Genomic DNA, 22,961 nt, shown 5'->3' with positions numbered 1-22,961 from the left:
ATATCTGATAGTTGCTTTTTTGTTATAGCATATGTAGGTTAATTATGGTAATGCACCTACATAGGCTGGTGCGTGTGTGTGTCTTTATTTAATATTAATGAGGGTATCTGACTGAAAAGGTTGAACAAGGAAATGACATCACAATTCTTATTTTTTTAAATAATATATCTTTATTTAGCTCTATGGGTTTAAAAAAGCGCATGAAAAAATGCATAAAAGCATAAAAACCGCGCATGTTACCGGCTGCGTTTTTCTGCCAAGAGATGCAGAAACCTTGCAGAAATTTCGCAAGCAAATACGCAACGTGTGCACATCGCCTTAGACACTGTTTAGTTGGCCAAGGCTAGGTGCACTCAGGAGTAGTGTTGAGCATTCCGATGCTGCAAGTATCGGGTATCGGCCGATACTTGCTGTATCGGAATTCCGATACCGGGATTCCGATACTCTTGTGGTATCGGGTATCGGGTATCGGAACAACATTAATGTTAAAATGTGTAAAATAGAGAATTAAAATAAAAAATATCGCTATACTCACCTGTCCGACGCAGCCGGGACCTCAGCGCAGGAACCGGCAGCGTTGTTTGTTTAAAATTCCCGCTTTTACATGGTTACGCGAAGTCCCGGCTTGTGATTGGTCAGGGCGGCCATGTTGCCGGGCCGCGGACCAATCACAGCAAGCCGTGACGAAAATACGTCACGGCTTGCTGTGATTGGTCCGCGTCCCGGCAACATGGCCGCCATTAACCAATCACAAGCCGTGACGTCACGGGAGGCTGGAAACGCGCTCATTTTAAAAAGGGCGCGTGTCCAGCCTCCCGTGACGTCACGGCTTGTGATTGGTTGCGTCGCGGTCAACCAATCACAAGCCGGGAGGCTGGACACGCGCCCATTTCAAAATGAGCGCGTCCAGCCTCCCGGCTTGTGATTGGTTGATCGCGGCGCAACCAATCACAAGCCGTGACGTCACGGGAGGCTGGACACGCGCCCATTTCAAAATGAGCGCGTCCAGCCTCCCGGCTTGTGATTGGTTGATCGCGGCGCAACCAATCACAAGTCGTGACGTCACGGGAGGCTGGACACGCGCCCATTTTAAAATGAGCGCGTGTCCAGCCTCCCGTGACGTCCCGGCTTGTGATTGGTCAGGGCGGCCATATTGCCGGGACGCGGACCAATCACAGCAAGCCGTGACGTAATTTCGTCACGGCTTGCTGTGATTGGTCCGCGTCCCGGCAACATGGCCGACCTGACCAATCACAAGCCGGGAATTCACGTAACCAAGTAATAGCGCGATTTTTAAACAAACAACGCTGCCGGTTCCCTCGCTGAAGTCCCGGCTGCGTCGGACAGGTGAGTATAGCGATATTTTTTATTTTAATTCTTTCTTTTACACATTTATATGGTTCCCAGGGCCTGAAGGAGAGTTTCCTCTCCTTCAGACCCTGGGAACCATCAGGGATACCGTCCGATGCATGAGTCCCATTGACTTGTATTGGTATCGGGTATCGGTATCGGATTGGATTCCGATACTGTGACGGTATCGGCCGATACTTTCCGATACCGATACTTTCAAGTATCGGACGGTATCGCTCAACACTACTCAGGAGGTATGCATTCGTCAGTGGACACAGTCAGGATTGATGCATGGGCATCTGTCCACTCCTAAAGTATACTGCAGGCTAAATGCATAGAAGCAGAATGCACCTAGCATTATGTTGTGTCAGAAAATGTTGGCCTTTTTTAGTGTAAAGTGTCGCCTGTTACACCACTCCTCTTTTATGGTAAGACACGGCCTTTTCAGTTAAGTCATATTTGATTAGGCATGAAAGGAATCTAAAACACATAATACATGTGGTGTATATCGTGAAAGACAATTTTTTTGGCACAAAAATTGAGAATTATTTTGCAATTGGGTTGATAAATGTGTACATGGCACAGTACTATTCATAACAGAACAGATCATTTGGAAAATCTAAAATGGTTACTTGCTCGGCAATGATGCATCCTAAGGGCTCATACCCATTTGCGAGAAAAACGGACGAGTACACTCCAATAAAAAAATCAGATTGCACTCAGACCAATGTTGTTCAATAGGTGACATCTCATTTGCGATTTTTTTATTTTTTTCTCAGTCGAAATCGGACTGAGAAAAAAATCGCAGCATGCTGCGATTTGCTGCAATTCTCAGACGAGACTCGCCAATGTAAGTCAATGGGTGCGAGATAAAAATCACCATGCGAGTCCTGTCCGATTTTTACACACCGGTGTCCTTTCAAAAGCCGGTAATTCAGTGCGATGTACAGTAAAATCACACTGACATGTTAGAATAGAATATAGATATACACATAGAATAGGTATATATATGTATATATATATGTCAGTGAGACATATATATATATATATATATATATATATTGTAGGGATTTCACTCACTCAGGTGCGACGGCTGACACTTAGGAGGCAGGTTCCAACAAAAGTTCAAAGGTTTATTGCTTCACAAACCAGTTTAGCATAAACAGGAAAAACAAATAGCCTTTAACTCAGGCAAAAGGGTAAAAACAAGTGTCCATTCCTTCAGGCTCAGTGCTGGAGCCTTAACACACTGGAGGCTAGTACCTCCACACATATCCCCTGACTTTAGCCTGTCTTATATAGAGCTAACCACACCCAGTAACCCATCACATGATTAGCCATGTGGTCTGACATCACCACAGGTCCTGACAGATATATAGGTAGCTATGGTTACATCACAGCGGCAAGCCATCTATGCGACACATATCTCCCGTCGATTAGACACCCTTTAGCCACGCTACATACCTCCCCCTCTGCCTAAAGCCGTGGGGCTTGGCACTTTCCCCCACTAGACAAGGGATTCTTGACAGGGCATCAGCATTACCGTGCAGCTTTCCGGCCCTATGTTCCACATGGAAACAGAAGTCCTGCAGGGCTAAGAACCAACGGGTGACCCTAGCATTTCTACCCTTCGTTTCCCTCATCCACCTAAGTGGGGCATGGTCGGATATCAATCTAAATTTACGTCCCAGCAGATAGTACCGTAATGTGTCCACCGCCCATTTTATGGCCAAGCACTCCTTCTCAACGACTGAGTAGTTCTTTTCAGACAAGGACAACTTCCTACTCAGATAGAGGACAGGATGCTCCTCCCCATGTAGCTCTTGGGAAAGGACTGCTCCCACCCCGACATCTGAGGCATCTGTCTGAAGAATAAACTCTTTTTTGAAGTTTGGGGCCAGAACGGGTTGCTTACACAAAGCCTCTTTCATTTCTTGGAAGGCTGACTCTGTTTCTTCGGACCACTTAACCATTACTGATTTTGTCCCTTTTAGCAGGTCAGTCAGAGGCGCAGCCATCGTGGCGAAGTTTGGGATGAACCTCCTGTAATTTCCCACGATTCCCAGGAAGGCTTTAACTTGCTTCTTGGAAACTGGTTTTGGCCATGTTTGAATTGCCTCCACTTTACTGATTTGGGGTTTTATTTCTCCACGACCCACTATGTATCCAAGGTACTTAGCTTCCTCTTTACCCAAGGCACACTTCTTCGGGTTTATTGTAAATCCAGCCTCTCTTATAGCATCAAACACCGCTTGGACCTTTTCCAGATGACTCTCCCAGTCCAGGCTAAAGATGACGATATCATCCAGGTACGCAGCAGCGTATGCCTTATGTGGTGCAAGGATTCTATCCATAGCCCTCTGGAAGGTCACTGGAGCTCCCTGTAGGCCAAACGGCATCCGGACATACTGGAAACATCCATCTGGTGTAGAAAACGCCGTCTTCTCCTTGGCTTCCTGTGCCATGGGGATCTGCCAATACCCCTTCGTCAAATCCAAGGTGGTTATGTACCTGGCGGGCCCAAGCCTTTCGATGAGCTCATCAACGCGGGGCATGGGATAAGCGTCAAACTTGGAGACCTCATTCAACTTCCGATAGTCATTGCAAAACCTCCACTCTCCATCAGGTTTTGGGACCAGGACAATTGGGCTCGACCAACCGCTCTTGGATTCCTCAATGACTCAAAGCTTCAACATACGCTCCACTTCCTTGGAGATAACTTCTCGACGAGCCTCAGGAATACGATAGGGCTTCACGTTCACCCGCACATGTGGCTCTGTTAGGACCTCGTGCGCTATGACCTTCGTGTGTCCTGGCAACTCTGAAAACAGGTCCCTATTTTTCTGGAGTAACTCCCGACACTGTTGTTTCTGGGTCTTCGATAGCATCTCCGCTATAGTAACCGCTCCAACCTCACCTTCTGGGTTGCTTAACAACGATGGAGTTACTGTCGGCTCTCTATCTTGCCACGGCTTGATGAGGTTGACATGGTACACTTGGAATGGTTTCCGTCTTCCTGGTTGGTGAATTTTATAATTTACTTCACCAAGTTTCTCGACAACCTCATATGGCCCTTGCCATTTGGCCAAGAACTTGCTTTCCACTGTTGGAACTAACACAAGAACTTGGTCTCCCAGATTGAACTGCCTCACTCTTGCAGACCGGTTGTAGATTCTGGCCTGAGCTTCTTGTGCCTGGAGGAGGTGTTCCTTCACGATAGGCATCACCTTTGCAATCCTCTGCTGCATCAGGGCCACATGCTCAATGACGCTTCTGTGGGGCGTGGCTTCGGCTTCCCAGGTTTCCTTGGCTACATCCAGGAGTCCTCGTGGATGTCGGCCATATAGAAGCTCAAACGGTGAGAACCCTGTGGAGGGCTGTGGAACTTCACGAATGGAAAACATCAGATAGGGTAAGAGACAATCCCAGTCTCTACCGTCTTTCTCTATAGCTTTTCTCAGCATGCTCTTCAGTGTCTTGTTAAATCTCTCAACAAGACCATCTGACTGGGGATGGTACACCGAGGTCCTCAACTGGGAGATTTTCAGGGCTTTGCATAACTCCCTCATCACCTTGCTCATGAAAGGTGTCCCCTGGTCAGTCAGGATCTCCTTCGGCAGACCTGTCTGGGAAAAGACATGGACCAACTCGCGGGCTATACTCTTCGAGGAAGAATTTCTCAAGGGAATTGCCTCAGGATAGCGTGTGGCATAGTCCAGGATGACTAATATATACTGATGGCCCCGGGCTGATTTAACTATGGGACCAACCAAGTCCATGGCAATTCTCTCGAACGGTACCTCAATAATGGGCAGTGGCACAAGGGGGTTCCGGAAATGAGGAGTGGGAGCAGTTAGCTGACATGTAGGTCAGGACCTGCAATAGTTCACTATTTCTCAGTGACACCCAGGCCAATAGAATCTCTGCACAACCCATTCCTGCGTTTTTTCCACCCCTAGGTGTCCACCCAAGATGTGTGAATGGGTCATGTCCAACACCTTCCGTCTATATGGACCCGGCACTACCAACTGCTCTACCAACTCCTCCCTTATTTTTGTGACCCGGTACAACAACTCCCCACTCATCAGAAAATGGGGAAACCTTGTGTCTGCCCCCGGCTCCTGTTCCAACCCGTCAATAACTGTGACATTATTAAAGGCTTCCCTCAGAGTGCGGTCCCTATGTTGGGCAGTCCCAAAATTTTCACCGGTTACCTCTAACTCCATAGTGTCAGATGCAGGGGATACTTCCTCCTCATCCCCAACCAGCACACAAAAAGGAAACCTGTCTGTCTCTGGGTGTGGTGACACCCTTCCAGGGTTCACTGGTTCCCTACTCTTGCTAGGGAGCTCAGAACCTTTTCCCCACAAATCCCAAAACAGACAGAAATCCCGGCCAATAATTATAGGGTGCAACAAGTCCTGCACGACGCTGACTATGTGGGACTCAGTGCCACATGCCATTTCAATGTCCACCCTGGCCAAAGGGTAGTCCTTGGCATCACCATGTATGCACCGCACGCCGACCTTCTTTCCCGGGAGCAGGTGGAGAGGGAAAGTGGCCCTCACCAGGGTCACTAAGCTCCCTGAGTACAACAGCGCTGTTGCTGCTCGACCGTTCACCCTTACGGGACACGCTTGAAGTCCCTCGTTGGGCGGAGAGTTCACACTGCAGGCTGGATACGCATAGTATGAACAACGGCGTCCCATGCTGCAGTCCATCTGCTCAGTGGTCTGGGAACAATGGGCAGCTATATGTCCTGGCCCGTGGCACCTCCAGCAAATAATATCACCCGTAGGGACCTTGAGCACCACCTCCCCCGCCCTTTGTGACCTTGGACGCGCCACCCCTTTTTGGGACTCAGCAGCTTTCTGGGACCCCCAGTATGGCATGGGCTGCCTCCCAAAGGAGCCTTCCATCCCTTGGTATCTCTCGACCAGTCCGATCAGTTCGTCGGCATTCTGGGGATCACCCTGGGCAACCCAAGTCTGTATGGACCTCGGGAGGGAATGCACAAACTGATCCATCATCACTCGTTCCACCATCTGTGCAGGTGTACATAACTCTGGCTGCAGCCATTTCTGGACCAGGTGCAACAGGTCAAACATTTGGGAGCGAGGCGGTTTGTCCCGGTGATAGGCCCAGCAGTGAACTCGCTGTGCCCTAACAGTCAGTGTCACCCCCAAACGTGCGAGAATCTCGACTTTCAATTTGTGATACTCTTTGGCATCCTGCAAGGTCAAATCATAGTACGCCTTCTGGGGTTCTCCCGTCAGGTATGGCACCAGTACCTCTGCCCACTGCTCTGGCGGGAGTTTTTCCCTCTCAGCGACCCTCTCAAACACCGTCAGGAAGGCCTCAACATCATCCCCGGGGGTCATTTTCTGTAATGCGCGTCTTACAGTCTTCTGGACGTGGGTGTCATCAGCCAAACCTGGGGTTGGGGCGCTCGTCTTGCCCTGGATGGCGGTTGCCAGAAGCTGCATCTGCTGCCGTTGCTCCTGCTGACTCTGCCGTTGCTCCTGCTGGCTCTGTTGTATCTGCTGCATCAACAGCTTGTTGGTCTCTTGCTGGTTCTGTTGCAACTGCTGCATAAACAGCCTGTTAGCCTCTTGCTGCTGTGACTGCGACTTAACCAAGTGTTTCAGCAGGTCCTCCATTTTCCCCGGCAATGCTTGCTGGCTTACAGCTGACTTGACCCAGGACATCCAAAAAATAGACTTACGTCTCCACTGGGAACGCTGCCCGCATTCTTCACCAATTGTAGGGATTTCACTCACTCAGGTGCGACGGCTGACACTTAGGAGGCAGGTTCCAACAAAAGTTCAAAGGTCTATTGCTTCATAAACCAGATTAGCATAAACAGGAAAAACAAATAGCCTTTAACTCAGGCAAAAGGGAAAAAACAAGTGTCCATTCCTTCAGGCTCAGTGCTGGAGCCTTAACACACTGGAGGCTAGCACCTCCACACATATCCCCTGTGTTAAACATTAGCCTGTCTTATATAGAGCTAACCACACCCAGTAACCCATCACATGATTAGCCATGTGGTCTGACATCACCACAGGTCCTGACAGACATATAGGTAGCTATGGTTACATCACAGCGGCAAGCCATCTATGCGACACATATCTCCCATCGATTAGACACCCTTTAGCCACGCTACAATAGATATATATATATATATATATATATATATATATTTATGTTTCAGAGATAGATAGATAGCAGAAAAGCCGGTAATTCAATTGCCGGCTTTTGCTAAGTCCTTACCGAACCCGACAGGATATGAGACATGGTTTACATACAGTAAACTATTTCATATCCTTTAGATTTTTATATATTCCTCACTAATAATGTTAGTAGTGTTTGTGTGTAAAATGTGGGAGCTCTAGGTGTTAAATTAAAGGATTATTATTAACCAGGCTTAATGTCACCTTACAATAGCAAGGTGACATTAACACCTTATTCCCCCATATCCCATGGCTACAGGGATGTGGGAAGAGAGAGGCAAAGGCGCATCTTACAGATGTGCCTTTTCTGCTGTGGCTGGGGGCAGATGTTTTTAGCCGGGGGGGGGGCAATAACCATGGTCCCTCCCTAGACTATTAATATCTGCACTCAGTCACTGGCTTTCCCTCTCTGGTGGAGAAAATTGTGCGGGAGCCCACAACAGTTTTTTCCATGAATTAACCCTTTAATTTAACACCTAGAGCTCCCAAATTTTACACACAAACACCACTAACATTATTAGTGAGGAATATGTAAAAATCTAAAGGATATGATATGGTTTACTGTATGTAAACCATGTCTCGTATCCTGTCGGGTTCGGTAAGGACATAGCAAAAGCCGACAATTGAATTATCGGCTTTTCTCCTATCTATCTATGAAACATAAATAGAATATATATGTTTGTCTCACTGACATATACACTCACTGGCCACTTTATTAGGTACACCTGTCCAACTTCTTGTTAACACTTAATTTCTAATCAGCCAATCACATGGCGGCAACTCAGTGCATTTAGGCATGTAGACATGGTCAAGACAATCTCCTGCAGTTCAAACCGAGCATCAGTATGGGGAAGAAAGGTGATTTGAGTGCCTTTGAACGTGGCATGGTTGTTGGTGCCAGAAGGGCTGGTCTGAGTATTTCAGAAACTGCTGATCTACTGGGATTTTCACGCACAACCATCTCTAGGGTTTACAGAGAATGGTCCAAAAAAGAAAAAAAATCCAGTGAGCGGCAGTTCTGTGGGCGGAAATGCCTTGTTGATGCCAGAGGTCAGAGGAGAATGGGCAGACTGGTTCGAGCTGATAGAAAGGCAACAGTGACTCAAATCGCCACCCGTTACAACCAAGGTAGGCCTAAGAGCATCTCTGAACGCACAGTGCGTCGAACTTTGAGGCAGATGGGCTACAGCAGCAGAAGACCACACCGGGTACCACTTCTTTCAGCTAAGAACAGGAAACTGAGGCTACAATTTGCACAAGCTCATCGAAATTGTACAGTAGAAGATTGGAAAAACGTTGCTTGGTCTGATGAGTCTCGATTTCTGCTGCGACATTCGGATGGTAGGGTCAGAATTTGGCGTAAACAACATGAAATCTTTGGGATGTGGTGGAACGGGAGATTCGCATCAGGGATGTGCAGCCGACAAATCTGCGGCAACTGTGTGATGCCATCATGTCAATATGGACCAAAATCTCTGAGGAATGCTTCCAGCACCTTGTTGAATCTATGCCACGAAGAATTGAGGCAGTTCTGAAGGCAAAAGGGGTCCAACCCGTTACAAGCATGGTGTACCTAATAAAGTGGCCAGTGAGTGTATATATATCTACCTATACTATGTGTAGACATTTATTTTATCTATTCTATTGTAACCTGTCAGTGTGATTTTACTGTAAGCGCACAGGAATTGCCGTTTTATCTATCTATCTATCTATCTATCTATCTATCTATCTATCTATCTATCTATCTATCTATCTATCACAAATATATATGTGTGTATATATATATATATGTGTATATATACTGTATGTGTGTTTTGAACAATATTTCGTTGTAAAACGATGTGTAAATGTTAGAGAACTGCTGTATGTTAAAATCACATTGCACACAGATTGCATACGGATGTCATACGGATGTTGTGATAAAAAATTGCATTGACATCGCATGACACTCACATGACAATCACATGTTTTACCACCGTTTATTCGGTTCGGAAATCGGATGTTTTTTTTCTCGCAAATGGGTATGAGGCCTAAGACTCTTATTCCTGTTTATGATTGTATGGCTGAACTTTTCTAAAAGACCTGAATCCACAACTGACTTCTGTGATATGCTGCAATACAAACACAAAGTCATTTCAAATGACTGTGGGCACAACTGCTGGTTAACTTTGTAATAAACTTCAATGCCTGTTGATTGAGGTGATTCTGGAATCAGTTTTATTTGTGAGCAGGAATATTTTTCTTTGTAATATGTTTTTATAATATAAAACATTTTTTTACTTGCCTTGAGGATTATCTTGGCTACTCGTGGCCATTTGTAATTAACAAACATTCCAAATCCAACTGGAACAACAAGAGAGACTAAAGCAATACCTGCAAGAAATGATGTTATTAATGTCTTACTGTTTGTAACTACCCATAAATGAGATGCGTGTCTATAAAATGTTACATACCTGAAAATATTTTTTTTAACAATGAACTAACTGTACATTATTAAAAAAAAGTTTAGTCTATTAATTTGATAGGTCACCAATATCAGATCAGTGGGAATATGACACCTAGCACCCCCAGCGATCATCAGTTCTTAGTGCCAGCAGAGGTCGGATGTCAGTTGTGGAACTGAAGAGCACAGTCCTGTCAAGTGTCCCATGGCCGCTGCCAGGTATTGCCAAACTGCTCCTATTCATTTATTTTCAATCGCTAGTGAGGGAGATGGGGATATGCAACACCAGTATATGGAACAGCGCAATGAGCCTTTTGGCTACACCAAGGGTGCAATGAGCATGTCTGAAGAAACTTCAGCATCTCCAGCACAGGCAGTGATTAGAACACTAAAGTTGTGATTTCTACAAACACATCTATTTTCTTCTCAAGGCAGTCATTGTGGGTGGAGAGGTAGTAATGACAGCTGTGGAATGAAAGCTGGTAGTGTTTGTAATCACACTCAGCTGTGCTATATCTCTTTCCCCACACTGATTGCTCTGAAATGAAAGCTGGAAGTGTTTGTAAACACACTCAGCCCTGCTGTATGCCCTTCCCCTTAGGCCAGTCTCACACATCCAGATAATTCCGGTACCGGAGAAAACGGTACCGGAGTTATCCGTGTCCGTGTGCTCACGTAGACTATCCGTGTGGGATCCGTGCGATGTCCGTGAGTACGTTTTTAAGGTCCGTGTGCTGTACGTGTGCTGTACGTGTGCTGTACGTGTGTCCGTGTATTGCAACAATTTTACAATTTTAACCCTATGACAAGAAAAACGCACACGGACAGCACATAGACAGCACACGGATGGCACACGGACAGCATCCATGTGCAGTACGTGTTTACAGGGACCCATTGACTCTAATGGGTCCGTGTGATCCGTGCGCTCCCACGAACACTGACATGTCTCCGTGTTTTGCAAACGTACACACGGTCTGTGAAAACACGCACATGTGCAGAGACACATTTATTTTAATGTGTCTACGTGAGTCAGTGTCTCCGGTACGTGAGGAAACTGTCACCGGAGCCACTGACATGTGAAACCGGCCTTAGGCTGACTGCCTTGAGAAGAGATCTAGAGGTGTTTGTAAATATACTCAGCTCTGTTATAGTCTATACCAGAGGTGTCAAACTGCATTCCTCGAGGGCCGCCAACAGGTCATGTTTTCAGGAGTTCCTTAGCATTCCACAAGGTGCTGGAATCATTCTGTGCAGGTGATTAAATTATCACCTGTGCAATACAAGGAAATCCTGAAAACATGACCTGTTGGCGGCCCTCAAGGAATGCAGTTTGACTCTATACAGCAGTTGCAGAGATCAGAGCTGCATATCATTACATGTGTCACATAGGAGAATGTCTACTCTAAGCTCCTCTCCTGACATATTCCTTTTTCCCCTCTATGTTGCTGCCTACTTATGATTAGACAGCATCATGCAGGGGAAAAAGTACGCACCCCTAGAGACAAATCTCTTCCCAATTGAACTTCTAAACTATAACCTAAACCTCCAAAGATAATATCTCTGCAATGTAGATAAGAAATTAAAAAATAAAAACCTACATTTATTAAGCTCTGCAGCCACTATTCCATGATGTAGCCAGTTTAACATACTAAAACTTGTGAAGGGTCTTATTTAACAACCAAATGACTTTGTGGAGGAACAGCTGTTTCTTCTGCAAAACGTTTTGGCCGATTGTAATGATTATCTGATTTTCATGAACAACAACTGAATCCCCAATACAATCAAGTTTTTGCTTAATCACTACCACACCATGGCCATTTTCTGGCCACTCCATTTGACTATTCTCTTAGGGTATGTTTCCACGTGGCATAATACATCAGGATTTGCTGCGGATTGGACGCTGTGTACATCCGCAGCATCCAATCCGCAGCATCCAGATGTTACAGCATAGTGGAGGGAATTTTATGAAATTCCATCTCCACTATGTGCGCACGGCCGCATCCGGCGGCCCTGAATTTATGCACATGCGGCTCGTCTTTATAGACCACAGCATGTCTATTTATCTTGCAGAGACACTTCGTCTCCGCAAGATAACTAACCCAATCTATGGATAGGATTTGGTGATTCCGCATAGTTCAATGAACACATGCGGAATCACCGCATGTACAAAGGGGGCGGCGCTTTGGGCGGTATCCGGCCGAGTCTCACAGGTTAAAACCAAGCTCTGGCACTGGCACTCCAGAGCGGAGCATGCGGCCACATAGCAATACATGGAGCCGCACGCTCCGCTCTGGAGTGCCGATGCCAGAGCTTGGTTTTAACCAGCGAGACTCGGCCGTATCTCGCTGTATTGTGACTCCGGCCTTATTGTTCTTCACTACCTTCACAGCAGAGCAGGGGCAGCATATATAGAGCAAATAACCATGAGTATGCCATATGACGCTGTATAGCATCTGTGCACACATCCCTTGCTGCCGCTATCTCCACAACTGCACCACAGCTTATCCCCTATCACTTTCTTGTGCTGCGACTACATGAAAAAGACTCTGGAGAGTCAAAATATTATTTGTTTTTGGTCACACGCATAAAAGAAAAAAAATATTTATTTGTTCATCTATTGTGGAAACAGTGTTTCACAATAATACATTTTATTTGCCTCCTTCCAAGACTGTGCGGAAAATACGATTTACTTCATGTTTCTTTAAAGCAGAAATACACATTCAAAGGGGGCAATGGAAACAATTTGCAATGTTTTATTTTTTAAGATTAGTGAATGTGTAATTTTTTCTAATATCCTAATACATTCTCTATTAGTATATTTGTACGTGGAATTAATAGTATCTGATATTACTTACCAATACTGTCATATGGAATAATAACTGAATTGGAATCAACCCATGTTTTAGTGTAGAGGAAGAGGCAGAGCGGCATCATGCCTAATGCTACGAGAGTGGAGCAAGTTGTCATGCTTATACTGCAAAACAAATCAATAATAGTGATATTTATCGTACATAACATCTATTAAAACCAAATGTAGAATAACAGCGAGGCCGCAGAGCAAAAACACATGGAGAAAATCGGATTTTGCACTGTAGTCTGCAGAAACAATGCATTGGCCTGTGTCGGTGATTGCAGGCAGCTGCAGTAATGATACATGGAGAATGTGGGAAATGCCTCCTATACTGAACATCAAATACATAAAACGCTTAATACGCTGTTTCAAGTTTAACGGAGATTTGGATCAATCACAACATTCCACATCTACAATTTACAAAAAAATGCTGAATCTCTTTGTAAATCTTCCCAAAAATCTTGATCTACATCAATTTTCATCTCTAGTCACAAAATAATAAAATATTTTAAATCAATACAGCTTTCAAAATTTGCTGAAAAGATTCTTCCTATCTCCATAAATGGGCATTGTCGGATAGCGCTTGTAAATACAATTATTTCTGCAATTTAATTTAGTGCTTATTTATATTTTCAGCCATTCTGGAGATACTTTTCTTTAGTCCATTGTTGCTTTAGAGACCAATTACTACTTTTAGACAGCAGAATGTGCATAGTCCTTCTAACCTCGATGTATTGAGCTTGTCAGCACAAATGTGAAGCTGGCCGGGATGGTTGGAGCGAGCTGTTACTTCCTAATCCCGGCCATCTTCAGTGTTGTGCTTACAAGCTGGACAGCAGTGGTGGTCGGTCTCCTAGGCAACAAGCTGTAAGCAAAAGAAAAGTGTTAATATCTCAAGAACATCTTTAAATTGTAATAGTAGATAACAGCAAAAGTGTTTTTATTACAGGCACTATTCGACTATATCCATTTGAAAAGATGGGAATAACCCTTTCATTTCCCATATTAGATGCAAGGGAGGAGTGAAAAATTGTTGTAAATACATTCCCGTCACCACACGTCAGACAATCTGAGTGTTGAATCTATTAGCAGCACCTGCTCTGAAGGTTTACTACAATGTATCAGAACAAGAACTGAGTGACATGCTAAATTACTTGTCTGGCAGCCCGGTCAAACTGATGTCTGTAAGGGCAGGTGCAGATGACGGTTTTCTATCCATCCGAGATAAACGGCCCGATTATGCTAATCAGACTCTGATCAGAGTGGGATATGATTTTCTTGGAGGTGGAAAGCAAAAAAAAAATTCTCCATCTTCTCCATTATGTCAGTCCATGAAAATCATTCCTGTAACGCATGATGCGTTTTTTTTTCCTCTGACCACTCGGTCCAAGTAAAAAATTGAACATGTGCACAGCCCCATAAATAACATGGGTTCGAATGCGATCTGTCAAACCAACGGATAGCACTCGTCCGATTCATTCAGTCATGTGCATGAGCCCATAGCAGTAGCAATCCAGTAATCATTGGCAATGCGTCCATATATGTCAATGAAGAAAAGTACATGAAGTAACTAAAAGAATAAAGCAATTTACTAATACTCTAACCCCTGAGCGCTGCAGCCCATTTTCATTTTTTCGTTTCTATTTTTTGTTCTCTTTCTTCCCAGAGCCATAACTTTTTTATTTTTCCATCAATAGGGCTTGTTTTTTTGTGGGACAAGTTGTACTTTTGAATGGCACCATTAGGTTTACCATATCTTGTACTCAAAAATGGTTAAAAAAAATCCAAGTGGAGAGAAATTGCAAAAACCGTGCAATTCCACAACTTTTTTTAATTTGTTTTTTACCATGTTCACCAAATGCTAAATCTGACCCGTCATTATGATTCTCCCGGTCATTGCGAGTTCATAGACACCAAACATGTCTAGCCACTTTTTTATTTAAGTGGTGAAAAAAAATCCAAAGTTTGTAAAAAAAAATTGTGGCATTTTCCGAGACCCATAGGCTGCCGTCACACTAGCAGTATTTGGTCAGTATTTTACATCAGTATTTGTAGCTAAAACCAGGAGTGGGTGATAAATGCAGAAGTGGTGCATATGTTTCTATTATACTTTTCCTCTAATTGTTCCACTCCTGGTTTTGGCTTACAAATACTGATGTAAAATACTGACCAAATACTGCTAGTGTGACAGCAACCATATCGCCTCCATTTTTCATGATCTTGGGTTGGGTGAGGGCTTATTTTTTTGCATGCCGAGCTGATGTTTTTAATGATACCATTTTGTTGCAGATATGATCTTTTGATCACCAAAAAACGTAATTCTGTTTTTACATTTTTCTTGCTACGTCATTTGGCGATCTGGTTAATTATTTTTTATATTGATAGATCTGGCGATTCTGAATGTGGCAATACCAAATATGTGTATATTTGAGTTTTTTTATTGTTTTATTTTGAATGGGGCGAAAGGAGGGTGATTTGAACTTTTATTTTTTTTATTTTTTTAATATTTTTAAAAACTTTTTTTTTTTTTTTACTTTTGGCACATTTCAATAGCCATAACCCGGTCGCCTCTGCTACATACAGGCGATGATCAGATCACCTGTATGTAGCAGAATTGCTGACATGCTATGAGCGCCATCCACAGCTGACATGTGCCGGGAAATATATGGGCTCAACGCCAGAGTCCACATCAAAGGGGTAGGACATGACATGCACAATACTAGTATGGCGCATGTCATGAAGGGGTTATCAAATGCAGAGCTGTTTTTATATGTAGGTTTTACTAGTGCTATGTAAATAAATTATCTATCTATCCCCTATCTATCTATCTATCTATCTATCTATCTATCTATCTATCTATCTATCTATCTATCTGTCAGTCTTGTCCAATTAGTCAGTTGGCCAGCTTCCTAGTTAAAAGGGAAAATTTTGCATAGAACATTCTAATACATTAGAAAATATAATTATATAATTAGCATTAGGTTGTTTAGGAAATACAATTCCTCAAATGAATGCAATTGATAGGATGCAGAAAATACAACAATTAGTGCATTCCATGTATAGAAATCCTTCCTTCTGTCTGCTTTTTTGACACTCTATGAACATACTCCCAGCACTAAAGTGTTATTATGACCTAGATTGTTTCTATGTCTGTACAACCTTATGTTTATTAACACACAATATGTTTGAATGCTAAAGCACTTGGAGTTTTCACCTGGTGACAACATTTTGGGATCCTATTTTATTGTTTCTTTATAGACATGGATGGATCATACATGTCACACGCAAATTAGACTTATAAATGAAATACAGGCATTTAGAGGGCAAAGATATTTTTGTAAAAAAGTAAATTGAAATCATGAAACTTCCTGTTAGCTTTAAAAAGAATGTGGATTTTGCAATAATATCATTACCTTATAATATAAAATATCATTTAAATACAATATAAGAAAGACTATATTTAAGATTCAGAATATACCAAGCAAATGCGTATGGCAATTTTTGAAAGGGTATGATATGTTTTATGATTAGTTAAGCATGTCATATTAGTGTGATAGAGGGGTATTACTTGCTTGTCTGTTGGACTGCGGTAGATAGCTGAGTATTGCGCTTGGCTATCCAATATACAATGAATAGAGAGATGGCACGCATGTTGGCTATTGCTCAATTTGAATCAGACACTTCAGAACCCTTTTCTGGGAATTAGTGGTGGTCCCAATAGTGAGATCCCCAATGGTCAGCAAATTATCACTTGTGCTGTGGATAGTTTATAACTTGATAATATTGGAATAATGCCTTAGCGCTATGAGTAGAGTCAATTGCCAATTGCTGCATCCATCATGGCTCTTGAATTTGTAGATATGAAGATGTGTATTGAAATCACAAACACAACCGCACTAAAATAAGTAAGTATACAGTATGTTTAAAAAAGTACAAAAAAATCATATAAAGTCTGGATAGCAAATACAGTACGAGCTTGATATTTACCCATGTATCTTACCTTAAATCCATGTCTCCATCTACCCAGTATGCCAGGATGTTGGAGCCAGTTCCACCAGGACAACAGCCCATTATTAAAATGACAACAGCTTGAATTGGATGAACGTCAAATGCCAGAGACAATACAAAAGCAGTAAGGGGCATTATCCCAAACTGACATAGAAATCCTATTGCAATGCCCCAGGGACGTATTATGTGGCCCCAAAATTTCTTAATATCCACAGTGCAGCCCATTGAAAACATGACCAAAGCTAACATGACTGTGATGACAATACTTAAAACTGTATTTAGAATAGCATTGAATCTGTCAGGGGGCAATAGGCAGTCGGTGCCGTTGCAAATGGCTGCATTTTCAGGACAGGTTAGCTCATTGTCCACAATATAAGATGTCAAAATACTGTTACGTTCCATCCTGATTGTCGGAGAAAATGACTGGTATGGGAATTTGTAAATCAGTAGTAAAAATGAAAACGATCCATTGAGTCTTGTTCCTACAATTTGTCTATGGGCAGAACGCTAAGCCTCCTATTTAAAGAGGAATAATGCAATAAAAAAGCAGTAAATACTTTAGATGTGCTGGGATATGTCAAGTTCCAGTATCTCTAATCATACTGTAAGAAGTGTAACGTCATACAATAAATTGCCACAATTGCGTATATTTTAACTTTTATGGCTTAGGATTAGGTTTAACCATTTATTTATTTCTAACAGCCTGTAATTATGTCAGCTATGCAGGTCTCTGACCTGCCTGGTATAGCTATTTAGGCAACAATACCTCCTTTAGATACCCACATACACTAACTGCAAATTGTATTTTGTTCTTAGTACCTAATTCAGGGGATCCCAACCTGTAGCTCGAGAGCCGCATGTGGCAGGCCCCTGATGTGTGGCTCGCGGCTGTCTGCCAGCTTGGTGCATTAGCTCCAGGTGTAGCAAACAGCAATTAAGAGTAGATCTCTAGACGGTAACTTTTGTGTGTAGCCCTGCACAGAAGGGCACATCTGAATGGTGGAAGATAGGAAACCCTGGAACTTGGCAAACTGCCTTGGTGTGATTTCAGTGGAAAAGCTTTGGCTGTCATTATATCGGTAATAGGGGATCTGGGTGTCACTACTGTGAGTGAAGCAGGAGCTGGATGTGGCTCATGGACCTCTCTCAAAGCTGAATGTTGATTTTTTTTTCCTTGTGAAAAAAGCTGAGTAAAAATTAATTTAGATTAGTTGATAAGATTAGATTAGAGACAGTAAAAATATAATGTAGTAATCATCATCATCATCATCTACTACAGGATTTTTTAACGGGACTGAGTTAGTGTCGGATAGTAAAGCGTTAAAAAAAAGGAATTTAGATTAGTTGATAGGACTAGATTAGGGACAATAAATACTACAGTATTTTTTTTACTGAAACGAGATAGTGTCAGTGTGGAAAAAAGGATAATCCATGCGTCAGTTACACTGACTGTGGATAGATTTCTGCCGGGTGCCCGTTGTCCCCGTGACTGCAAGTGACAGACGCTCCGGGCCGGCGATTACTGTGCGTGTGCCGCATAAGACAACCAGAACTGTGCCATTTTTCACCCGCATACTACTGCTGAGCTGAGTCACGCTCCGGCAGTGTTACAAACTGTGCTGTATCCCGTACGATGTACTGTAGATCCAGAACCCCCCCTTGGTACAATGAAGACTCACTGCCTTAGCCAGGAACCGGATCTCCAGCTTCTACAGGACGAAACCGGAGTCATCACGCTCCAGTTGCGTAGGCGCCACCGTTGGAACTTAAGGCTCTGCAGCCAGGAAGCCGGCAGACTGATAAGTTAACTCTTTTATGAACAGTTGCTTAATCTGATACCTCGCCCCGCACGCATATCGTGCTAATATCAACCCCCATACCCCCTGCTTAACCCATTACCTCCATGCGTGAAGTATACCCCTGTTAATGAACCTGTTAACTCTTGCTCTTCCTCCTGTCTGATACTGCATCCCGCTACCTGCTCACATATGGACCTCACCCCCTGAAGATTATGAGCCACTGATTCCTGACTTTGTGGCGCAATCAGGAATCCAATTTGACATCACTGGCCTTCCAGAAATTGACATTTTGAAAGACTTTTTCTCTGATGACTTTGTAAACCTCATGGTGGCTCAAACAAATTTGTACACACAGCAATTTTTGGCACATACCGCCTTTCATCATTTTCTTACTGGATCCCTGTAGACACAGTAGAAGTGATGATGTTTTGAGGCCTGGTCCTTCATATGGGGATAGTGAAGAAGCCAGAGCTTTGGCAATATTGAGTGTTAATGTTTTGTATAACACTACATACTTCCGCATGGCTATGACCTGTAAATGATTTACGTCAATCCACAAATTTTTGCATTACAATGATAAAGCACAATGTCTTCCCTGAGATGACCCCAACTTTGACCAACTTTTTAAAGTTCGTTCCGGTCATTGGTCAGTTCAGCAACAAGTTTGCTGAGGTGTACGTGCCCCAAAGGGACATTTGCGTGGATGAGCCCCTAATAAATTTCAAGGGGAGGCCCAATTTCCGGCACTACTTGGTCAGCAAGAGGGCCAGGTACAGAATTAAGCTCTACGAGAACTGTGAGAGTACTGCAGGGAACATCCACAAGTATAGGGTTTATGAAGGGAAGGACACCCAGATTGAACACCCTGAATGCCCCCCTGTCCTGGGAGTGAGTGGAAAAATTGTGTGGGATTTGGTGCACCCACTGCTGGATCAAGGTTATCACCTCTATGTAGATAACTTTTATACCTGAATCCCACTCTTCCAGTCCCTCTCTGCATGAGCTACCGCAGCCTGTGGTACTGCCCTTTTCTTGACCACCATACATAGAGATGGCAACACCCCCTGCAATATATGAGGTACCTCTACACAGGTCACGAAACCTTACTGTGTACTGCGGTACAACAAGAACATAGGGGGAGTTTATCTCTCTGATCAAGTCATCCAGCCATACAGTGCCATGAGAAAAATCAGGGTGTGGTTCAAGAGGCTGTCCGCGCACATCGTATAGATGGCAATGTACAATGCTTTTGTGCTATCACAATATGCAGGCCAGACAGGTACGTACCTTCAGTTCCAAGAGGTAGTAATCAAGGACCTAATGTTTGGAGATCAGGAAGGAGCGGACACCAGTACTTCGGAAATTGAAGGTGCTCATATCGTACCAGGCAAACATTTTCCTCAAAGCACAAAAAAGGAAGGTTGCAAAAGAGGAGCTGAGTCTGTTACAGAAGGGGGATACGCAATCAATGTGACACCAGACCCAACAAACTTGCCCTGTGTATTGAATGCTTCAGAAATCCATGGACTACTAAATTCATTTCTGACTTACACAACTAACATATGCCAACCTGACATACACTACACAACTCACGTATGCAAACGTCTGCATTCAAAAATGTCACTCCTTTACTTCTGAGCCCTGACGTGCACCCAAACCGTGTTTTTTTCTCACATATGAGGTATCAGCAAACTCATGAGAAATTTCACAACAAATTTTGGGGTCCATTTTCTCCTGTTACCCTTTTGAAAATAAAAATTTGGGGCTAAAAGATCATTTTTGTGGAAAAAATTTGATTTTTGTATTTTCACGACTCATCGTTACGTAATTTTTTTGTGAGGCACTGGGGTTTCACGATGCTGACCGCATATTTAAATAAATTCTTTGTGGGGTCTAGTTTTCAAAATGGGTCATTTGTGGAGGATTTCTACTGTTTAGGCACATCAAGGGCTCTGCAAACGCAACATGACGCCCACAGACAATTCCAGCAAAGTCTGCATTCCAAAATGTCACTCCTTCACTTCCAAGCCCTGATGTGTGCCCAAACAGTAGTTTTCTCCCATGTACATGGAATCAGCATACTCATGAGAAATTGCAAAACAAATATTTGGGTCCATTTTCTTCTGTTATCCTTGTAAAAATAAAAACATTTGGGGCTAAAAGATCATTTTTGTGGAGCAAATGTGATTTTTTTTATTTTCACGGCAAAGTTATAAACTTCTGTGAAGCATCTGGGGGTTCACGGTGCTGACCACATATCTAAATAAATTAATTGGGGGGTCTGGTTTCCAAAATGGGGTCACTTGTTTGGGGTTTCTACAGGGGCTCTCCAAACGTGACATGGGGTTTGCTCTTGATTTCAGCCAATGTTGCATTCAAAAGTCAAACGGTGCTTCTTCCCTTCTGAGCCCTGTCGTGCACCCAAACAGTGGTTTTCCCCCACATATTGGGTATCTGTGTACTCAAGAGGAATTGCACAACAATTCTGGGGTTCACTTTTTCCTGTTACCATTGTGAAAATAAAAAAATGGGTTTAAAGTAATTTTTTTGTGAGAAAAAGTGAAATGTTCATTTTTCCATCCACATTCCACTAATTCTTGTGAACATCTTGAATGTGGTTTTGAGGACTTTGTGGTGTGTAGTTTTAGAATGGTGTCACTTTGGGGTATTTTCTCTCATATAGGTCCTCAAAGTCACTCCAAATGTGATATGGTCCTTAAAAAATGGTTTTGTTATTTTTTTTTTTAAATTGCTAGTCAACTTTTAACCCTTATAACTTCCTAACAAAAAAATTATGTTTCAAAAATTGTGCCGATGTAAAGTAGACATGTGGGAAATGTTATTTGTTAACTATTTTGTGTGACATAACTCTCTGATGTAAGGGCATCAAAATGAAAAATTTTAAAATTGCTAAATTTTCCCCAAATTTCCATTTTTGTCATGAGTAAATGCAAGTTATATTGAAGAAATTTTACCTCTATCATGAAGTACAATATGTCACAAAAAAGAGTCTCAGAATCAGTGGGATCTGTTGAAGCATTCCAGAGTGAATACCACATAAATTGACACTGCTCAGAATTGTAAAATTTGGCCTAGTCATGAGGGTGAAAACAGGCTTGTGGGCTGAAGGGGTTAAATAACTCATTTTTCTGTTTTCTTTAAGTCTGATCTCCCGAGGATTTGAGCCTCAAACCTGTATGATTTGAGGCAGCAGCAAATGCTATTTGTTGCAGTAGCTATGAGTTGTTATAGCTATTTGTACTTACTGTTAAATATAGGGAATTTTCTGTACTTGAATATGCAATGTATTGTGCGTCCTTACAGGTACAGTAGATTGTAGTGATACATAGAGATACATTTTTGCTATATGCCAGTGCATTTCTATGTACCTGTATATTAAAGGTAAAAAATAAGTCAGAGCGTTTTTTCCCTTTCAAATTATTCAAAAATAATGCAAAAACAGTTTCAATAGTGCCAATATTAATGTGCTTTTTTAAAATAAACATCAAAAACCTGCAAATAACAGACATTTTTGGTATTCCTGTTCTAACCCAAGTAATATAGTGAACAGATTATTTGCAGTGATTGGTAAATTACGTAAAAAAATGGTGTGATCGATTTTTATCTCCATAAAACTCATAATAAATGTAATTAAAAAATATAATGCTGAGTCTGTGTTTACATTAAGGCTAGGTTCACATTGCGTTAGGGCAATCCGTTTAGGGCTAGCGCTAGCGGATTGCGCTAATGCAATGTATTTGTAGTGGCCGCGTTTAGGGGTCGCGCTAACGTCCCCGCTCTCGCAGATCCCTGATCTGCGAGAGCGGGGAACGGACCTCGGGCGCGCTGTGGACGCTGCAAGCAGCGTCCGAGGCGCGCTACAGAAGAACGGCACATCGCTAGCGCGAGCCAAAAAAGGCACGCGCTAGCGATGCGCTGCAGGTGAAATTTACATTGCTGTCAATGGGTGCGCTAACGGACCCGTTGCACGGCGTTAATTGCGACATTTTCGCCGTGCAACGCTGTCCGTTAGCGACCACCCACTAACGCAATGTGAACCTAGCCTTAGCGTAAATGCTGCATTTTTTCTGCTACTTTTTATCTGCGTGTATTTTGCAGGTGTCGGGACCTTAATACACGGTAACAATACTCTCTGATTATTACATTTTTGATGCATTTTTATGCCCTTTACTAGTGTTGAGCGATACTTTCCGATATCGGAAAGTATCGGTATCGGAAAGTATCGGCCGATACCGTCAAAATATCGGATCCAATCC

General features: G+C 43.0%; 1 protein-coding gene across 1 annotated transcript in view; it reads right to left on the bottom strand.

Moving 5' to 3' along the window:
• The window catches only part of LOC143816536 (ileal sodium/bile acid cotransporter-like), a 44,706-nt gene extending 27,319 nt beyond the window's left edge, over positions 1–17,387 (bottom strand). The window contains exons 1-3 of the mRNA XM_077297040.1: positions 16,878–17,387; positions 12,882–13,000; positions 9,868–9,956 (exon numbers count right to left, since the gene is read on the bottom strand). Of these exons, the coding sequence (XP_077153155.1) occupies positions 9,868–9,956; positions 12,882–13,000; positions 16,878–17,287 (618 nt within the window). The 5' untranslated portion in view covers positions 17,288–17,387. The remainder of the gene's footprint in view (positions 1–9,867; positions 9,957–12,881; positions 13,001–16,877) is intronic.
• Positions 17,388–22,961: the final 5,574 nt, after the last annotated feature.

The sequence above is a fragment of the Ranitomeya variabilis genome, chromosome 3 (assembly GCF_051348905.1).
Source record: "Ranitomeya variabilis isolate aRanVar5 chromosome 3, aRanVar5.hap1, whole genome shotgun sequence".
Taxonomy (NCBI): domain Eukaryota; kingdom Metazoa; phylum Chordata; class Amphibia; order Anura; family Dendrobatidae; genus Ranitomeya; species Ranitomeya variabilis.
The sequence above is the reverse complement of the archived record's forward strand: the minus strand, read 5'-3'. Positions and strand labels throughout refer to the sequence as shown.